The sequence below is a fragment of the Notolabrus celidotus genome, chromosome 19, assembly GCF_009762535.1.
Source record: "Notolabrus celidotus isolate fNotCel1 chromosome 19, fNotCel1.pri, whole genome shotgun sequence".
NCBI classification, from domain to species: Eukaryota; Metazoa; Chordata; class Actinopteri; order Labriformes; family Labridae; genus Notolabrus; species Notolabrus celidotus.
In genome coordinates, this window is record NC_048290.1 from 30,802,680 (window position 1) to 30,824,710 (window position 22,031).

Here is a 22,031-nt window from a genome sequence, read left to right on the forward strand (position 1 = left end):
TTTTATTAATGCTTAATAATGTATCAATTAACTCTGAGCAGTGGACATTAATTAACTGCTTATTAATGCATTAACTAATGCATAAGTTAATGTTAGGTAATACATTATATATATTAAACTCTTATTAAACTGTTAATTAATGCTTAATAATGCATTTACTAATGCTAATTAAGGGACCCTTATTGTAAAGTGTTACCAATGCATCTTAGGTTAATATCTTACTGAAAGGACTTTTAACAGTTAAGGAAGGAGAAAGTGGCAAAAGGGATTGTTTGAATGGCTTACTCTGGGAATGAGGTAATGTTGCTGTAAATCAAATATGGGCTACATAAAAAATTGATATGATAGATTTAAAAGTCAATACGCTGCAATAAAAGTTGCATGAAATATGTTAAAATGAAATATAAGCTAAGTAGAAAATTGCACATCGTGACTGTGAAAGAGCAATACTTTGGAATATTGGAATAAGGACTGGATTTAGGATTGAATAATGGACTATTACTAAATTAGGTTATCAAATAGTAGAACAAGTGCTGTCTGAATGTTGAAATGAGTGTACTAGAGCTGAGTACCACATTGGTAAGATTGAATAAAAGCTGAATGGATCACTGGAGAAAATTGCACATCATGACTGGGAAAGAGCAATATTTTGAAATATTGAAATAAGGACTGGATTTAGGATTGAAGAATGGACTATTACTAAATTAGGTTACCAAATGGTAGAACAAGTCCTGTCATGAATGTTGAAATGAGTGTACTAGAGCTGAGTACCACATTGGAAAGAATGAATAAAAGCTGAATGGATCCTTGCATTGACAGCTTTGTGATGTTGGATAGGAAGGCCACGCTGCATTCATTTAAATGAACTCCAAAGGTGGATGTGTAAAAGACTGGCAGTAAAGTGGGCATTGGAGGTGTGGGAAGGGCAGGGGGCGGCAGAAAAAAATAAAAGGGATGACAGCAGTTCAGAAATACAACTCACAATGTGAAAAACTGCAACAGAAATCAATCAGAATGTTAAAGCCCTGCTAACTGCATAAACTCATGACCATTTTTCCTTCAGCAAACGCCTTTAAGTGTGTCATAGGTAGAGCTGAATTTCCCTTGACAACTTTGTTTCTATGCCAGGGCTCCCAAGATGTTCCTCTATGTTTGCGTGTCTGTCAGACGTCACTGCAGCATATGTCAAACTCGATCTGATCATGGTGGCGATGCTTCCATCAGAAACTGTCTCACTGATGCAAGGAAGCTTTCTGTCTTCTCCCTCAGGGGATTACTGAATGGTGAACAAGCTAGTCACATTTGCAGTGTGGTTGATGCTGTGGTGACAAGGGTACTACAGTCCCTTGCATAATGCAGGAATACACTCATGATGAGAAAATAGAACATCTGCATTTCAGATTTGATAGGCCTTATGTGCTGATCAGAATGTAAGCTCTGACACCACCATGCTTTGATTTGTTTTTGTGAAACAATGTAGTTGTTAATTGACTTATTTAACAAGGATTATTTTCAGTCAAACCCAAGTAAAACATGGGTTACAGTAACATTTAATAAATCATTTTAACAGATTTTTCTAAAAAGTTAGAGCTACATTCTTTCTTTTACTTTATAATATCTCTCTTATTCTCCTCTATCCCTCTTTCCAACCCTAACTCGGTCGAGGCAGATGGCTGTCTAACATGAGTCTGGTTCTGCTCGAGGTTTCTGCCTGTTAAAAGGAAGTTTGTCCTCACCGCTGTAACTAGCCTAATGCTGCGAGGTGCAATGCTCATGGTGGATTAAGGAGTCCTGTCAGTAAGAGGGGACTAGAGTACAAGTCTGGTCTAGACCTGCTAGGTCTTAAGATAACGTTTGTTGTGATTTGGCGCTATACAAACTAAGATTGATTGAATATATTCTCATCATGACACTGCCAACTATTGATGCCTGTTTATGCTAAGAGTAGTATTATCTAAAAAGTTGTATCACATTTTCAGTAGAAGACACCATAAATCAGACATTTACCCTTCAGCTAATTCACTGTCTTTTTAATATATTTCAGTTGAGAAGTATTCAGCTAAATTTGTGAATATAGAATTTCTGTCACCCCTGAGTTGCCTAAAAGGCAGAACAGCATGGGGAATCAGAGTACCAAAATCTGCAATTTGCAGGAAGCTTTTTTTATTCCCTCAACTCCTGATTTAGCAATCTGCTGGATTTATTGAAGAAAGAGGCCATTCATCTTTTTGGATCCTTCTTCTTTGATACATTTTTTCCCCTTTCTGTTCTCTCTTCTTGCATCTCTCTTAAGCTCTCACCTCTTTCTCTCTCTACACCCCCTTTATCACCCCATCATCTCAACATGGGGATGCTGTCATGACAACTAAAGTGTATCTTGAGTGCTTGTTGGGTCAACTGACTTCCCCAGACGTGCGTCTTCTCTTTTACCCTCCCCCTACTAACATACACACACATTCATATGATGAATCTACACTTGTGTGAAGCTTCTATTTCCTTAAACAATATCTCTAGCCAAAACTAACATAATTAGGTAACCCCATATTAACTTAAACCTTATTATAACCATACCACCAAAGCCAAGGCATATACCCTTTACATTATAGAAATGTCCTCACAATGATGTCAAAGCACTTCTGCTTTACATCCTTTTCCAGGGGTTTTGTCCAGAACACACTCACACTTCTTCAGTTGGTGAAATATTAATAAAATGCTTCATCCAGCAAAGCAAGCTTCTTTCCATGAAAGCATGGTTATTTTATGAGTCCTAACAAGCATTGGCTTAAGCACTGGTTACTGGGAGTTAAAAAGACAATTCACATTTTATCTGGTCAGATGTTGTAACGGGTTGAGTTAGGACCCACAAGCAGTACCGGAAGCCAAGAGATCAGTTGGTAATGACCTTTATTGAACAGTTCATCAATAGACACGGGCAACAGGTGAATAGACTCTCTAACTCGAACACAGGTAGGGAATCGAGTCTCTCTGGGCTCGATGACAGCCTGACGAATCCAGCACCGGTGACAGACAGATCCTGGAGAGAGTTGAAGAACAGACTCACTCGTACTCCACAGGAGGACAGGACACCAAACGGCCACGAGGACGGACAGGCAGAACCCCGGAAGGGCGACGGCAGAACGACGGCAGAACTCGTAGTCAGGGACAGAAGGCGTAGCTGTTTTCCTGGGAAGCGGTGAGGAGGGATGGTCACGGGTAGGCAGGGTCGGCAACGGGAGATCAGTCCGGAGAAGAACGCTGCAAAGTCTTGCATGAGGTCAAAGAACAATCTGGCAAGGAGTGGAGAGTGGCTGCTGCTTATAAACCGGCTTGATTGCAGATGAGGAGCAGGTGAGTGTGCAGGTGAACCGGGTTGCCTGATGAGGGGGCGTGGCTGGCCAGCAGAGTGGAGCAGAGGCAAGGAGAGTGGAAAATTACTGACAGAGGGGAGGAGGTGTGCAGACTGTGGCAGATGTTAAGTGTCTTAGATGCTTCATGATAAACACTATAATTAAAGCTGTTAGTTATCAAGTTATTACATTTGCCATTTTATATTTAAAAGGCCTATATTCAATTTTCACTTATAGTGAGTGCTTATGCAACAGAAAATATGTGAACATCAATGTTCTAAGTATATGTTTTGAAATACATCAAAGACGTGTTGTTTGATTCCCAACCAGTTTTGACCTAAAATCTCTCGACCAATTTTATGTTATGCCACAATTGGGAGTGTTGTTTTTCCCAAGTGAATGTATGGTGGCTGGGAAGTGCAATACACATTTACGAAGCATGAAACACTTTTACAAATTTGGATAAAAATTTACATTATGGAAAACATTTTTATATTTTATAAAAAAAAAAATTAAGAATACAAATGTACAAAATCAGAAACACTTTTAAAAGCTATGAGACAATTTTATATGCAATGTAACGTCTAATGAGACGGTTCAGAAGATATTAAAGGTGACATATCATGCAAAATTGACTTTTTAATGGTTCTTTACCTGAAATATGTTTCCCTGGCATGTCTACAAACCCCCCGAGAATGAAAAAAATCCATTCTGCCCCTGTTCTGATTTCTCCACCTTTCTGTAAATGTGTGTGAAACGAGACGTTTCAGACTTCCGTGTTTTTGTTACGTAACAACAATATCCGGTCTGTCACGGAGTCAGAGCTTGGAGCTTGTTCAGCCCATAGACTGTATAAAATACAACTCAACCCCTCCTCTGTTTTTCATTACCTGCACACATGTGTGCTAACAAGGAGCTTAGGAGGGAGGCATGCTAGTTGTAGGCTGTCTTAATAAACACAAAGGTCGGTTTTACTCCCCACGTCTGCAGATTTGAAGATCTAGTGGATGATTTTTATTTACCATGGATAAGTGCTAGCGCTAATTGGCATAGCCACATAGCTACATGTTCATAGCTGTAGCTGTAGCTGTAGCTGTAGCTGTGTACCAAGACACACGTCGACATACTGACAAATAAAACACCAAGAAACACTAAATCTGTGACCAATCCTTCATAAAAGGTCCTGCTGACTTTCTGGCAGAGGTCGGTTTTACTCCCCACGTCTGCAGATTTGAAGATCTAGTGGATGATTTTTATTTATCATGGATAAGTGCTAGCGCTAGTTAGCATAGCCACATAGCTACATGTTCGTAGCTGTGTACCAAGACACACGTCGACATACTGATAAATAAAACAACAAGAAACACTAAATCTATGACCAATCCTTCAGAAAGGTCCTGCTGCAGGCGCCTCTCCATCAGGATCAGATTCAGAGGGTTGAAGTAACGTGATCTCTGAGCAGCCGTGTATATTCAGCCAACATGTAAACATTAGATCAACGTGCTGGAGAGCCGAGGCACATCCACTTCCTGAGGGGGCGTGGTCAGAGAGAAAACAGAGTGTTCTGAGGAGGACTGAAGAAGAGGACTTTTCAGGCATGCCGAAATCTGATTTCAAAGTGTTTTTTTGAGCATAAACTTTAAAGACATGTTTTGGGGACCTCTTAGACCAATATATATTGATGAAAAAAGCGTGATATGTCCCCTTTAAGATTATGAGTTTTTGCCCAAAAAGGACGACTGACTTGACTGACAGGCGGGAACACATAGCTGTTGGCTAGGAGGCTCACACACAGCCTCTTTACCTCACACTGAGCTTGACTGAGTTCAACAGATGGGTGACGTCACGAATACTATGTCCATTATTTATACAGTCTATCGTAAAATCTTAACCACAGGGAATCTTAACAGGGCAGTCATTTGTATATGTTGGAAAGCTTGTTTCAACATTTTGTACCTCCTGTTATTCTCTGGAGGCCTGACTGTGAGAATAAACGGCTTCTGAACAATGACCCCCTCTGACATCCAACAGACAGGAAGCCCTCACTGACTCAATTGTTTATTGTTATGGTACTATGATCTGGCTTTGTTTGTTCACACAATGGCATACACCAATATGAGCATGCATGGACACAAACACACACAGAATAATACACACAAATACAGTAATACAACAATAGTAGGTGAAGGTATGACTTCTCATTCTTATGCACACACACGCACACACACACACACACACACACACACACACAAACACACACACTGTTTATATTACTTTGGCCAGTACCTCACTGCGGGACAAATACAGGAACGGGATATTTACTATTTTTCCTTTCTTGGTTTGTCACTTCACAATACTATCTGGTGACAACACATGCATTGTATTGAAATTTAGCCTTACTATTTTTGTGTTTCTTCTTTTAAAGATAAACATTTTGTTGAGTCTCTGCACAGTTAGAAGAGTGGCAGGAATGATGGGAAATGTAGATTTCATGTGTCATGTAGCATTTTGCCTAGGGATGGGTACCTTTCACATTTGAACCAACACGGTACCGATACCCGGTACCTGGGAATCGGTACCGGTGCTCAACGGTACCAATTTTTGTTACTTTTGTGTGTTTATGTGGTAATAAATGTTAATTATTTTGATAGTAAAATCTCATTTTTTTTTAATGTAACTTATTTATTTCATTTAACATGAAATGAACAGAAACAGGATTATATAGGTGATTGGATATATTAGCTGACACGTGCTCATGGCGTCTAATTGCTCTTTCGGGAGTTTATCAGTGAACACATGAACGCCTGCGGATGGGAACAAGTCAGTTCTCCGTCTCTCGGACGGGAACAAGTCAGTTCTCCGTCTCTTGATAATAACAGGACACACAACTTACTTGTTGGGCATTCACACACACAGGGACGGTTATAAACAGGGCAGGTAGTCGGAGCGTCTCAACTTAATCCTCCTGCAGTTCTGCCTCGCGGTAAGTGCGCGCGCCCGTCAGCTGCAGGCTCCAATTCGGTGGGGACCTATAAAAGTACCAAATTCAGTACCCATCCCTAATTTTGCCCATTTCTCTCTTATTTTGAAGTGTTGTTTCTTAGTCAGTGGAGAATCATCACTTCAACTAGGGCATTTAACAGAAACTCAACATACTGGTGCCGGGCCCCCTCGGCCCTGGTGGCTCCTTTGGCTCCGTCTTGGGGGGCTGTGGGGGTGGTGTTGTGGGGGTGTCCCTTGGGGGGGCTGCGGGATCTCTCTCCCCTCGCCCCCCTTTCCTCCTACTGGGTGACCTGGCGGTCGCCCTGGGTGCTCCGGCGGTACCTGCTTGCTTCCGGTCTGGGTCCTTGGCTTGTCCCCTGGCCTGGGTCTCCCGCGGCGGGTTGGGTCCTTCGGTCTGACTGCTCTCGCGGCCCGGGTGCTGAGCCGTACCGCTCGGCTGGTCTGACCCAGGTGGTTTCATCTGCACCAGTGGTGGTCTTGTTACACAAATAGAACACAGCACGGTGGCAACCCTCTGCGACCCAAGCTTCAGTAATGATTGTGGACACTAAGGGTGGCTTAATCATTAGGATCACCACACAGAGTTTTTTTTTGGCATCATGGTGAGATGGTCCCTCTCCATCTAAGTGTGTTAGGTCTCTCTCTCCTTCTCTCTCCCTGTCCCTTTGTATATCCTTATGTAATCTTTCTTTCACTTTCTCTTATTTTTATTATTTTTATTTATTTTTGGTCCACCTAGGTGTTCACGCCCTCTTTTACAGAACATGATATTAGCTGCCAATAAAAGATAGGCCAGAGTTCTAAGAGGGATGGTGATGGTTGCATGCACACAGTCACAAGCACAGAAGAAAAAGCTTTTCTTTCTTTTCTTTTGCTGCAAGAATAAATTGCATGAATATTTGACAGTTTGTGACAAACATGACACAAACCAGAAATATATATGCAGACAAGAGGAGAAAAGAAAAAAAAAAAAAAAAAAAAAAAAAAATAAAAAAAAAAAAACTCAAAAAACAATTTAGAGAGAGTGTTTACCCTGTGATTAGTTTCATCTTGATATTGTGTTCCAATATCAAATGTGTCCCCTACCATGCATGGGACAACTTGAACCCCCCTCTTCTAGTATGCCTTTGCCTAACTGCCTCTAATTTCACTGCATGGCAGTTACTGATATAAATCAACCTGTTTACAAAGAAATGTTTCCAATTAAAGATGATGCTCATTAAGAGGTATCAACGGACACCACTATATCCTTAATTGCCTGGGATTCCACTGAGCGATGCATATTAATTACGTATTAACCTCTAACACATTACTGCATACAGGCATATTAGTGTGTATTGCATATTAATTACCTATTACCCTTTGTGCTGTGCATTAAGAGCTGCGTGGCATCAGAAAGACAGCTTGCCCAAGGGCAACACACTGACACACACATTCCAACCCCCCCCCCCCCCACACACACACACACACACACACACACACACACACACACACACACAGACACTCGGATTAAGTTACTCCAAAATGTATTCAAGTTTTTTTTTTGTGCTAAGAAATGAGCTGTTTCAGTCAGCCAGCAGTAACCACAGCAGGTACACAAATGTCTGTATAAGTTGTGGATTTAGAAATATATGCACCAGTTTTATGAATCCCTTTAACACAATTAAACAAATAACGAGGATCCAAAGAGTTGATACCTTATTTGTCATAAAATTCCATCTCATTTTGGGGTGCTGTGTCCACTGCCACCGTTTTTTTTGTGCTCTGAATGCCTGCGACCTCAATTTGAGAGCGCTTCTCTCCAGTGTTTACTGTTGCTAGGTTATGAAATTCATTTCACTGCCTATTTCGTGACCATTAGGTCTGTTTTAAAATGCTCTGAATGATTCTTACATGCTTTCATTCAATGACATTTCATCAAGAAACTGTAGAAACTATTGATAGGAATTGTGTCAGACTGGGACCCAGAAATGGCTCTGGCATTTTTGGCCAATGGCGGCCCACCATGATTTTTTATACGATATGTGAAGGCACTCGACGTACCAGAGGATATATGTGCACATTGTGTTGTTTCAAATATTTAAATAAAGCCCAGCAGCCTACATGGAAGAGAGTAACCATGTCAAAAAATGGATACGCTCTTTCACTACTCACAGAGACTTTCATCTTGGGAGAGATGGCCACAGTGTCATAATTCCCATCTTGAAGTGAAAGTGGATGTCAAAGAAACACTGCTAGAGATGTCTTTTCAATGTTTAATGATATACTCTTTATAGGGGTGTGCGATATGAAAAATAAATCATTTTACAATTTTTTTTTGGCAAAACCACGATCACGATTTTATCACGATTCTTTCATTTAGATTATTCAGACTATTTTAAAGTCATTTAACACTAAAACAAAACAATGTACCTCTTTAAAATCATAGCCTTAAAGGGATAAAAGGATCAAAGATCATTTCAGACAGGAGGATACTGTTCCAACACTGTTTTGATTTAGGTAAGCAATTTAAAAAACTTGTGCCAAGTGCAATTAACATCAAACAAAAATATTGACATGCTTCTTTTGGTCATAGTCTTTTTTTTTTTCTTAACTCAAAATGAAAAACAACTTAAACACAACATTAAAGTAAGGTGCACAGGATCATGTCTTTTGCAAGATTTAATGTTACTGCTTCAGTTCCATCTTTCCAGGACTTACTTGTTTCCTCATACGGAGTGCCCTTATCAAACGCCCGTGTCAAAGTTGTTTGTTTTGCCTGTGTGGATGGGGGCATGACACCGCTCTCCTCGCCTTTTGACTCTCTGCATCCTGTTTGGGGTGCTGTCTCTTCAGGTGGTTAAATAAGGTTAGTTGTGTTTCCATCAGAGGTTTCGGACCTTCTCATTTCAAACTTTGCAAATAGCAGTTGTTTGTGTTTTGTTGCTTTGGGAAAATCCAAACCAGTTCCATATTACCGAGGTAGAGTTTGTTTTAGGGACCAACTCCTCACTTTCACTTTCATTAGCAGCCATGCTTTCTCTCACATAGTTGGAGCAAAAGGCACTGCCTCCAGCTCGCTCTGATTGGTTAATCCGTGTGTCTGTAGTGCTTACATGAAGCGGACTAACACATGGTGTGATTCGGCTGAGAGGAAAAAAACTTTGGATGCGGCTGTGCATGGGCACACAGACTGAAGGCACAGACACGGCACAACGAGGGATAGAATGTGCACTACAGCCGGTTCTACGATCTCTGTGCTTTAGCAGATCGTCGTCACATTCTAATCCTTCACGATCTAAGATCGTCATATCGCACGCCCCTAACTCTTTATACAAATGCACAATTTTGACCACAGTAAGACCATACATATATCCCTGTAAAATAAAGCGCTCCTTGTCAAAGTGGCACCTTAAAGTACCAAAAACAGAGAGAGAATGAGAGAGAAAGATAGAGTGATGCAGAGACTGGCAGACAAAGGAAAGAAAGAGAGCAGGGATCAGTTAAGGTATAGTTAAAATAATGTTTTGGTGAACAGAGAGATAACAGCTTATTTTGTACTTACATATGCTGAGACAAAAGGCTGCATGGACCCTGGTGCTCTGAGGGAGACAGAGGGCAGAGGTGAGGTCAGATATGCTAGATTCATCTGATACTGTCTCTTCAAGAATTAAAATATGAGCTATTTAGTAAACTCCCAATGAAAGAAAAAGAACATGTGTAAACATCACATCAGGGAAAGGCCGAGGAAGGCTGAGAGATTTCATTGTTTTTTCTTAAATCAACCAATGGGTCGTCACGGTTGATGAAAATGATTTATAATATCATGACGTCCGTCCAGACCAAGCGGCAACCTCCGGTCTCAAACGATGAAGCCCATGCAGAAGTGTTATAAACTGCAATACATCGAAAATCTGCTTGAGGCTGACTGCAGAAACACCGGAAACCACATAGACATGAATGGGACAAAGATGATCTTTGCAGCATTAATAAACATGTTTACAGCCTGGTTCAAAAAACGGCTTGGCCCTACAAAGCTAATCTCTCAAATGGCACACACTGTACGGGGGCTGAATTTTTTTCTAACGTGACGGTTAAGAAGATATTAAGATTACAAGTTTTGCCCAAATAAGGACATGACTGACGTGACTCCCGGTCGGGAACACATAGCTATTGGCTAAGAGGCTCACACTACGTCACACTCTGCCTGGTTGAGTTCTGCATTTCCAATATGGCTGCCGCCGTCGATTTGCTTCAAAACAGCTCTCAGGAACAGATGGGTGACGTCACGGATACTACGTCCATATTTTATACAGTCTATGGTCCAGACGCTGCAATGATGGCGAGCCGACTCATGTACAAAAGAGCTTTATTAACTGGTCACTGTCGGCCGTGACCACGCCAACTAACAAAACGAAAAAGAATAGAACTATCAACTTCCCCTGCGCTGTCTCTCGTCCCTCAAGCTCACACAAAGTCTCACGCACACACCTCTGCCCCTCCCTCCTGCTGCACTCTGTACCACTCACAGCCTTCCTGATGCCTTCACTGACTGTCAACACTGTAGGAATTATCAACATCTGCACTCAACACATTTAACAAACATTAGAGCTGTTACAATATACTTTTTTGGTTAAATTATGACAGCCCAAAAATGTGTGTTGCCCGGTACACCAGATGGCCTGTCCATGCCTGGTGTCGGAGCATTAGCAGCAGCATTAAAAAAAATGGAAATTGGAAATTGTACCTCGAAAAAAACAATCTTTTCTCCTCCCCTATAGACCTCCACCATTCTGTTGACAAAGTTGATTTCAGAAGCACCGCCCCTACTTGATTCTGATTGGTCAGTGTTCAAGAAGTGATATTGATGACCGCGGTGGTTTTCCAAAAGTAGATTTTTTTTCAATTGAGAGTACTGCAAGAAAAATCAATGAGTTTGAATAGAAAACAGTCACTGCCAGTGCAAAAAACGGTAGCAGTGGGCACGGCACCTTAAGGACATTAAGGAGAGCTATAATAAATACATTATTGAATCAAATGAAGTAAGTGATGACTGGAAGAAGAGATCATTTTAAGATTTCTTAACAAAAGAAAAGCTAGTGAGCATGTTTTCATACTTAAACTTAATTAAGTAGAACAGTGTGGTGTTGTAGCTATAAGTGTGATGTACTATTCATTACAAGAATGTGGACATCTAACTTTATTTGAGACTTATGATTGGTCTATTGCAAATCTTATTGTCATAAGATTGTAATTGCTGGAAGTTACATTTTTCTGGAGGAAAAGGTTGACAGTTGACAAGGGGTGCATTCTTCTCTCCCTCTATTGACTAAACACCATCTCTAAAAATGACAAAGCGTACCAGGCTCCAGGTTAAAGCCAAAAGCTGAAATATCTTCACTTCTTGGTTTAGCATGTGTGCATGCAAACATTTTAGAAGCATTATATTAATTTATAAGACGCCACATCTGAGAAATGTTCACGTCCACTGGCTGAATGGCTTTCTATCTGTCATGCTGTCAGAATAGACACAGCTGTTGGCAAAGCCTAGCACCATAAACAATAATTATAAGAAAAACAATAACTACATTTCATACATGCTCAAAGAAGTTTTATTAATTAGAACTTTTTATTTCAGATTTTTCTCCACTTTTCCTTACTTTACTTTGCTTGGAATACGGGTTCTGCCTTTGTGTCTGTACATGTGAAATTGGCTGCCGCCCCAATATTTATTGATTTGGCCATGGGGGGTTTGAGGCTGGAGTCAAGGAGAGCTAGACAACAGACCATGGTAATAAATCTGTATGCAACCATAAATGTGTTTGGAGCAACTGTGCTGAAGCAGAAAAAAGATCAGATGTGTCCTCCTGCCCCCACTGTTGTGTTCCTCCACTCTGTCTTACACACACACACACACACACACACACACACACACACACACACACACACACACACACACACATACACACACACACACACACGGATGTTTGTGAAGTATAGGTGAGACACAGAGCAATCCAGGGCAGAAGGAGAATTTTTCAGGCTTAATGTTCCATGACAATGGACCAAGGTTCCGTCAAGGGGAATCAGAGCCATTGCTGCCTAACACCCGAAACACACATGCGCACACAAGCGCACACACACACACACACACACACACACACACACACACACACACACACACACAAATAAATCTTGCCCTCCATTCTTCCTTTGTCTCATCTTCCTCCCTCTTGTCTCTTCCCAATTCCCATTTAAACTTGGCTATCTTCTTCCTCTCCTCTCCTTTTCTTCTCATCATTCCCCTTTACCATACTGCTATACTGCTTCCATTTGACCCATTTAGCTGTATATTTTCGTTTTTTGTATTTGTGTGTCATACCCCTCTGAAGTCTAATTCTTAATCAGCCTGCATGGGCAACAGCCACACTGTGGAAAATATTTGAAAACAACTCCTCACCTTAGCGCTTTTGAGAACAAGGATAAAGAATCCTTTCATTTGGTCTTTTCTCCTCTCTCTGGTATCTCTTACTCTCCTTGACAATAAATGGACATACATTTGTTGTTGACTTCAGTGTCTATGGATACAGTAAACCATGGAACGCATGTTTCCTTTTCAATGTGTGTTTCTGTGTGGCACAGCAGCATCAGGCGAAAAATAATGCAGTGATAAATCAATTATTGGTCATAGCTTGAGGGTGTAGCCATGGTGACAGAGGTTGTTGGTGTATTATTGTGTGTTAACATTCTGAGTGTGTCACCCTGGTGTCTACCTGCCCCAAATAGATCAACCCGTCTGACTGCTTGTGTTTGTGTGAGGAAGAGGGATTATGTCTGTTCCAGTGGTGGATGCTTGGTTTAGTATGTCTCACATATGGGGGTGTTTGGGTGCAGTATTATGCAGAGCAAGAGGAAAATCGTATTTAGGTGCTGGTCACAAATCAAGGAATGGAATTCTGACTCAAAGGGAAGGGAGGGGAAGCCCTGCTCAAGGACAGAAAAAAGCATTTCCTTTGTATAGTTGCAGAGGCTCTGTAAAATAAATAGAAGATGTTTAAAAAAAAGGTTCAAGTTGAAATGATTAACATAAAGATGAAATCACCAGTGCATCTTTGAATTAAAATTCTGCATCTAAAGTTTTTTCTCTGATGAGGATGTTCACAACAACTGAAACCATGAGTCTACTGTTTGATACTGACCTCCTTTTTTCAAAGGAACTAAGCACTGTCCTGCTCTCTCTCTCTCTCTCTCTCTCTCTCTCTCTCTCTCTCTCTCTCTCTCTCTCTCTCTCTCTCTCTCTCTCTCACTTCTACTCTTATCATCTCTTCAGTCTGTAAAATAGGGTTTTACCGTTCGCTGCTGGAGACTGTGGGCTGCAGTAAATGTCCACCCCACAGTGTGGCCAGGCAGGCTGGAGCCACTGCTTGCAGCTGTGAGGATGGGTACTACAAGATCGACTCTGACCCTCCCAACATGGCCTGTACACGTGAGGATAATCCATCTTTCCATTTATTTACTCTTCATTTTTGCTTTTACCTATACATGCACAGATTTTGATCAGATTGTAAAAGTAACTTGGAATAACTTTTGTTCCTTGAATGCTGCTGTATGATTACCTAGGGCTGGGCAATAATTCGATAATAATAATTATATAATCGTGATATAATTTTTCTTAATATAAATATAACAAATGTTCAAAAAATCAATATATTTTAACCTGTTATTACATCCCCCAACCACTGGAAAGGGAGAGGGCGCCACTGTGCCTGAACACTAGTTGAATTGAATTGAATTGAATTGAATTGAATTGAATTGAATTGAATTGAATTGAATTGAATTGAATTGAATTGAATTGAATTGAAAGCCTTTATTGTCATTGTACATAGTACAAATGAGATTAGGGAGAGCAGCTCCTTAAAAGTGCACACACAATATAATATAACAACACAAGAGGTAGATGTTGTTGCACAAAGAAAACAAAGACAAGACACCCAGTTGCCACCCAACATTAGACAGAAGAAGAAGACAGAATGGAACAGCCAATCATGTTGCAGGGTAAGAGGGAGGCGGGCTTACAGATGTTTAGAGCGGAATGTAAACACAGCTGAAATGAACGACAGCGACACTGAAGAAAATGCTAAACCTACCAGCTTAAAGCAAAGTCATTTATCTAACACTGTGTTAACTCTGCATTAACCATTAACTTGATAATTAAATATACCTTCAGGATGTGGGTAAAGGAAGAGAATGGAGACAGCTTCTTCTGAGCATTTCAGACAAGTTTAATGTCCACTGTGACCGTAGGACAACTGAACACTGAATAACCGTGATGCTTTCACTGCACTGTGGGAATTAACATCATTCCGCCCGTAACCCTTAGTAATCTTAAATGGGAGTGGACTACTAAAAAACGAATTTCTACTAATGATACACAGATCTATACTGATACACAGTATACAATGTGATATATATTTTCTGTAAAATTAAATCAAATTATGCAATTTACCCCTGCATGAGAAAAATAAGAGTCTACAAACTAAAACTTGACAAAATCTCATTTTACACAAAATACCTGTTTCCTGTTATCACCGTCAAAAATGAGGGTATTCAAGAAGCTTATTGGAGTAATAAATCCTGATACAAGCTAACAAACCCTCTGGTTTCTTCAACTTTCACTCAAAAATCTGCCTTTAAAGGTGACACGTCATGCAAAATCGACTTTTTAATGGTTCTCTACCTGAAATATGTTTCCCTGGCATGTCTACAAACCCCCCGAAAATGAAAAAAATTCCATTCTGCCCCTGTTCTGATTTCTCCACCTTTCTGTAAATGTGTGCTGAAACCAGCCGTTTCAGTTTTCAGTGTTTTTGTTACGTAACAACAATATCCGGTCTGTCACGGAGTCAGAGCTCGGAGCTTGTTCAGCCCATAGACTGTAGAAAAAAAAAACTCAACCCCTCCTCTGTTTTTCATTACCTGCACACATGTGTGCTAACAAGGAGCTTAGGAGGGAGGCATGCTAGTTGTAGGCTGTCTTAATAAACACAAAGGTCGGTTTTACTCCCCACGTCTGCAGATTTGAAGATCTAGTGGATGATTTTTATTTATCATGGAAAAGTGCTAGCGCTAGTTAGCATAGCTACATAGCTACATGTCGTAGCTGTAGCTGTGTACCAAGACACACGTCGACATACTGACAAATAAAACAACAAGAAACACTAAATCTGTGACCAATGGTTCAGAAAGGTCCTGCTGCAGGTGCCTCTCCGTCAGGATCAGATTCTGGATCAGATTCAGAGGGTTGAAGTAACGTGGGTCTGTGAGCAGCCGTGTATATTCAGCCAACATGTAAACATTAGATCAACGTGCTGGAGAGCCGAGGTCACATCCACTTCCTGAGGGGGCGTGGTCAGAGGGAAAACAGAGTGTTCTGAGCAGGGCTGAAGAAGAGGGTTTTTCAGGCATGCCAAAATCAGATTTCAAAGTGTTTTTTTGAGCATAAACTTTAAAGACATGTTTTGGGGACCTCTTAGACCAATATATATTGATGAAAAAGAGCGTAATGTGTCACCTTTAAATTTAAATGAAATAATTATTTGATATTTATTGTGATAATTATGGAAATCAACTCATATGAAATATGTTATCATGATAACATCTTTTTCAATATCGCCCAGCTCTACGATTACACCATTTTTTGTGTTTTCTGAATCCTTTCTGATTTGCTTAGGCCCCCCTACTGCTCCACGCAATGCCATCTCCAATGTCAACGAGACCAGTGTCTTTCTTGAGTGGTCTGTTCCAATGGAAACAGGTGGCAGAAAGGATGTCCACTACAACATCCTGTGTAGACGTGTCCTACCAGATGGAAGGGGCTTGGAAGAATGTGGCCCTAACGTACGTTTTTTGCCACGCCGTGTTGGCCTGACAAACACTTCTGTGATGGTTGCCGACCTGCATTCGCACACGAACTACAGCTTTCTGCTGGAGGCTATCAACGGAGTCTCAGAGCTGGCCAAGGATCACGCCAAGCAGTATGTGTCACTGAATGTGACAACCAATCAGGCAGGTATGTTGTGTAAGGCATCTAAAAAATGTCTATACTTGCTTTTTGTCAATCACAGCCTTCCAGTGAGCTTTCAAAGAGCTCCCCATTTTATACCCTTTTCTGAATTTTCCTGAATTTCGCACCTAAAAATCTTCACCAACATGACTTTTTCTTAAATTGATTTTTCTTATTTAGACTGCCTCAGAGTGACCTGTGTGCTGAATTCATTGCACAATTATCTGGGCTTGTTAAAAAAGACACAAGATGATCAAACTATAACAGTGTTTGTCCAACAAATCTGTTGCTATGTTCATTTCCCCACATGCACTATCCGGGCAGTAAATAAGAGAACATTGCATCGTGAAAACTCTTTTGGTAACACTTTATATTAACTACACACTTTTAAGCATTAATTAAGCATTAATTAATACTTAACTCATCATCTGTAAAGCATTGTTCATACATTAATACTCATTTATATATCATGTAAAAACACAGTTATAAATGTTTTATTATTCATGCATATGACTCTCTATAATGTGTTAACTAACTCTTTGTTCATACTTTATAAATGATGGATTCACCTAATACAAATGAGCTATTATGGTCATTATAAACCAGTTATAAACACATTTACAGGTTATGATTCTAACATTTAGTAAGGGTTAGTGAGCACCTTATTACATAGCAAATTATGATTAATCAAGGTAGTCACAAAATACTCTGCAACTGAACAAGAAATCTCTCAAACTTAAAGTGCTCACAGTGGAAAAACTCAAATAAAATATGACATATCAAATATATAAAAAGACACAGTAACATTTCAACGCTGGCTGTATAAAACCATTTGTTAACACAAGTTAAAATGCAGCTGCAAAACTGAAATATAACTTGGATTCTATGTTTTAAGGTGCTGCTGGTCTTAAATCTCATTAATGAATGCTTTGTAAAGCATAAAAAGTCCTCACTTTAGATCAGCTCACAAAACAATGAACAAGCAGCTTATAAGTCCTTTGTGACTACCTTAATTAATCATAATTTGCTATTTAATTAGGTGTTCACTAACCCTTACTAAATGTTAGAATCATAACCTGTAAATGGGTTTATAACTGGTTTATAATGACCATAATAGCTCATTTGTATTAGGTGAATCCATCATTTATAAAGTATGAACAAAGAGTTAGTTAACACATTATAGAGAGTCATATTCATGAATACTGAAACTTTTATTACTGTGTTTGTACATGATATATAAATGAGTATTAATGTATGAACAATGCTTTACAGATGATGAATTAAGTATTAATTAATGCTTAATTAATGCTTAAAAGTGTGTAGTTAATATAAAGTGTTACCACTCTTTTCTGCTTGTGCTTTTGCTTCCAGATTTGTCATTGTAAAATAATCTTGGTCCCCTGGATTACAAAGTGCATTTCATCTGTGAGAAATTGCTAAAACTGGTTGCATATTGAAAACACAATTTGTGGGTTGTTAGAAATGGTGTGTTAATCTCAAAAGCATTAAAGTGAGCAGCACAGTGGTTAAACAACAAAAAAAAACACCAACAATATAAGCAATTAAATAATCTAATAACTCACCATTGCTGCAAGTATTGAAAGCTGTGTTGTCTTTCCTTTAAAAGGAGATTAAAACTGATATCTTCCTTGGTAACCTTGTTTTATATTTATGGGAGGTCTGCACTTGTTTTCTTTTATTTGCTTGTAATGAAATGAGTGAAACAGTTGAATGTGATGAGAAAAACAAAAGGCCAATGCTCTCCTTACCAAGGCTACCATCTGGAGAGTGAGCTAGAGAATAAAAGAAAGTCGCGAGGGCAGAGTGTTTGCATCCCTTTGGTCCATTGTCTGTCAACACATTAGGAGTCTGAGTAAGAGAAGTGAACAGACTGCATTTATATAACTCTAGTCCTCTATCACTTGTGCCACAAACTCCTATTTAGATGCATACTCATACACTTTTGGCAGAAGCTGCTTTTCAGGATCAGGAAAAGGATCTCAATGTAACACACAAACTCACATTCAAACACCAACAGTTATGCCTCTGGATTTGAGGTTAGGTGTTAGCCTAAACAAAATTCAACATGACTCATGGAGACAGGAATCAAATTGCTGAACTTTTTAATAGTGGACAAGCCACAGTTGCAGCAGGATGGATACAGAGAGAGAGAGAGAGAGAGAGAGAGAGAGAGAGAGAGAGAGAGAGAGAGAGAGAGAGAGAGAGAGAGAGAGAGAGAGAGAGAGAGAGAGAGGAGAGAGAGAGAGAGAGAGAGAGAGAGAGAGAGAGAGAGAGAGAGAGAGAGAGAGAGAGAGAGAGAGAGAGAGAGAGAGAGAGAGAGAGAGAGAGAGAGAGAGGAAGACACTTGTCTGACAGCTGAGAGTACTGACAGCCGTCTAACTGTGCTGTCATTGTGGCTGTCAGTAGGCTGAGTGGATTACAGCATACTGCAGAACACACATCCAGCGTGTTGGAGTTCTAGCTGGATTAGAGTTAGCCAGTCACTGGACCAAGTGGAGATTAGGGATTATGCTAGATTACACATGGTTGGCAGAATGTGTCGCTCTTTGTCATGGCTGAGGTGCAGACAAGGTTTTATGAACAACAATGAAATCATGTACAATCCAGGTTTGTGCAATTCCAATTTCTTTACAGGCGACTAATAAACACGTTTGTATAAACCTACTGTATATTTTAATCAAATAGAGTGAGAGACCTTGCTAACACAAAAAAGAACATTTAAAATTTAACTTTGAAAATATATCAGAACTAAATTTGAATTTGTTCAGACCTCCTCTGACCCCTTACTTCTGCTTTGACTTTGGTTCCTTTTGTTTTTACAACTAAACACCCATATAGCACATTTTCACTCATCCACATCCTACACATCTGACTTTACAGACTCTTCACATCCATACATTTCTGTAAGTTATGTTTGTATTTTTCTTGTTAATTAATTACTTTTCTATTTAGTAGGGATGTCCCGATCAGCTTTTTTTGCCCCCCCGATCCGATTTTTAAATATTGAATATTTGCTGATATTGAGTCCCGATCCTATACTTGTGTTGCCTAGATAATAGTTGCACAAGAGTTAAGAGAGTTGAACTGCACACTGTTTTTGGAAACATGCTAGATGGAAACACACCTGGTTGTATACCACTAGCTACTGAGCAGCATGCTGGTATGGAGAATCAATCAATCAATCTTTATTTGTACAGCGCCAAATCACAACAAACGTTATCTCAAGACGCTTTAACAAACATAGGAGGTCTAGACCACTCTATGTCAAATTATGAACAGAGACCCAACTTCAAGACAGGGTAAGACTCAGTCTGACCCCACCTTAATCCATCATGAGCATTGCACATCGCAGTATTTAGCTAGTTACAGTGGTGAGGAAAAACTTCCTTTTAACAGGCAGAAACCTCGAGCAGAACCAGACTCATGTTAGACAGCCATCATGCCTCGACCGAGTTGGGTCTGGAAAGACAGGTAGAGGGGAGTAGAGAGAGATGATTGTGATGAGACGAGTCGTAGAAGCTGTTGCCGCTGGAGTCCAGCATGTCCGTATCAGCTGGAGTCCAGATCATCCGCAGCAGGAGGACGTCTACGGCAGCTCAGAGGAACCTACGAGACAAGGGAGCTCAGGGACTCCAGAAAGGTCTATGGTTAGTAACTTTAATGGGACAGGCAGAGTTAAAGTAAGTGATGAAGGGGTTGGGGGAAGGGGGTGAGCTAGGATCCTCTTGTGTTAGTGCGCCAGTTCCCCTGGCAGTCTAGGCCTATAGCAGCATAACAAAAGCTGATCCAAGCCTGATCCAGCTCTAACTATAAGCTTTATCAAAAAGGAAAGTTTTAAGCCTACTCTTAAAAATAGAGAGGGTGTCTGCCTCCCGGACCCTGACTGGTAGATGACTCCAAAGGAGAGGGGCCTGATAACTGAAGGTTCTACCTCCCATACTACTTTTGGAGATTTTAGGTACAACTAGCAAGCCTGCATGTTGGGAGTGTAGAGTTCTAGAGGGAATGGCTAGCCACAAGGATGCAAATGCTTATGTGACAGACAAAGGGTTTCTGAAACATTTGGTTTCTGTTTTCACCGTTGGTGAACCATATGTCCCTGGAGAGTTACCGTACGGTGCGTAAAGCAGATGTTTTTTCTGTGCCGTGTCTGGCGGTCCACATGTGAGGTCTACAATCAAATTTAAATCATGGCTTGAGTTCTACATCAATGTCCCATTTATTATTTACTCATTATGTATACATGGTTAAGCAAACTCAGAACGCTCAATTACACTTGCACATTAGCCTTCAGCTGCAAATTTAGTTCAGTGACAGCGGACGTAAATGATCAGATGAGATTATCGACTCATTATTGGATCACCGACTAATTAAAAAACACACAGATCGTTTCTGACCTGATAGTTGAAATCAAAATCGGGAAATCCCTACTAATAAGTTTACCCTTTGGTCTTCCTTTTCTGTCTAGCCTAAGAGCTTGGCTGTGAAAAATAAATAAAAGTCATAAGGGAATATGATCAAGGGGAATATTTTAGCTTAAACAGGAGAGGTGGCTATGAGATCATACATAGCTAAAGCCAGGCTTATTTGAATTTTCCATTTTAAAATAAATACTCTGACAGTTTTTTTTTTTTTTTTTTTCATTTCTACTCTTTGTTACAAAACTTTCCACAACTTTTAATGAAAGTTAATATAAAATATAAAGTCTTTTTCAAAAGTGTCTCAACATTAATATGAAGTACATCCTCAAACTGAACAAAGGGTGGAACGTTTTTAAATAGAACCCCTTGAAAGTGGAAAAAGAGTCAGAGAATCTACCATTTGATGTGTGGGAAGTGTCACATAAGAGATCCTTGATATAGGTGATTTCACAGTGTCCCTGTGAAGCCTTGCTGAATAATCAAGTGTTGGTAATCCTGATGAAGGAAGGTGGAAAGAGAAGGACAGATCAACATGATAGAGGAAGAGTTAAGTGGAAACATGTAAGATAAATGATAAGGTGCTTGTGATAAGCAAATATGAAAAAGCATGAGCTAAAAAAGAGAGAAAGTTGGGTTTGACATTTACTGCTTGTCAAAAAACACCAGAAGTCTGGTGCAGCTCAACAATTTAAAAAATGTGAGTCGTATATTTGAAGTGCTTTAATGTTGTCTTTCAAGCAACCTATAATCATTTGAAGAAATCAATTTAAAAAGTGAAAAACACATGCCTATTCAATCAAAGTTTAAAGGCTTGGATTGCAGTTTATAATACTAAAGGGAATAGTATTTTTCATCAATCCAAATCATAAAAACAGGTAGCTTTGAAATCTGAATTTGCCTTTTATCATTAATTGACGGACATGACATTGAAGGTAGTTCAATGGATTTAAGCTAGTTTCTATGGAAGCTCAGGACTATTAAGTCTATGTCCCATGTTCATTTAGCTCTCAGTGTCTGATCACTGTTCTAATGGCAAGCAATGTTTCTGTTGATTGCTTCCAATCAAATGGGTCGTGAAACATTAGCAAGTGGGTGGTGGAAATAGGTTCACAACCTGACGATACAGCAGCGCAGTTGCCACCAGCTCTCAGCAGACGGTACAATTCCCCCCCTAACTAATTAACATAACTGGCTGTT

The 22,031-nt window shown here is 40.0% G+C and overlaps 1 protein-coding gene across 1 annotated transcript in view; it reads left to right on the plus strand.

Annotated features, from left to right (window-relative positions):
• LOC117831612 (ephrin type-A receptor 5) overlaps positions 1-22,031 on the plus strand; it is an 88,801-nt gene that overhangs the window by 28,270 nt on the left and 38,500 nt on the right. Inside the window, exons 4-5 of the mRNA XM_034710379.1 lie at positions 13,660-13,815; positions 16,060-16,398. Coding sequence (XP_034566270.1) covers positions 13,660-13,815; positions 16,060-16,398 — 495 coding nt within the window. The remainder of the gene's footprint in view (positions 1-13,659; positions 13,816-16,059; positions 16,399-22,031) is intronic.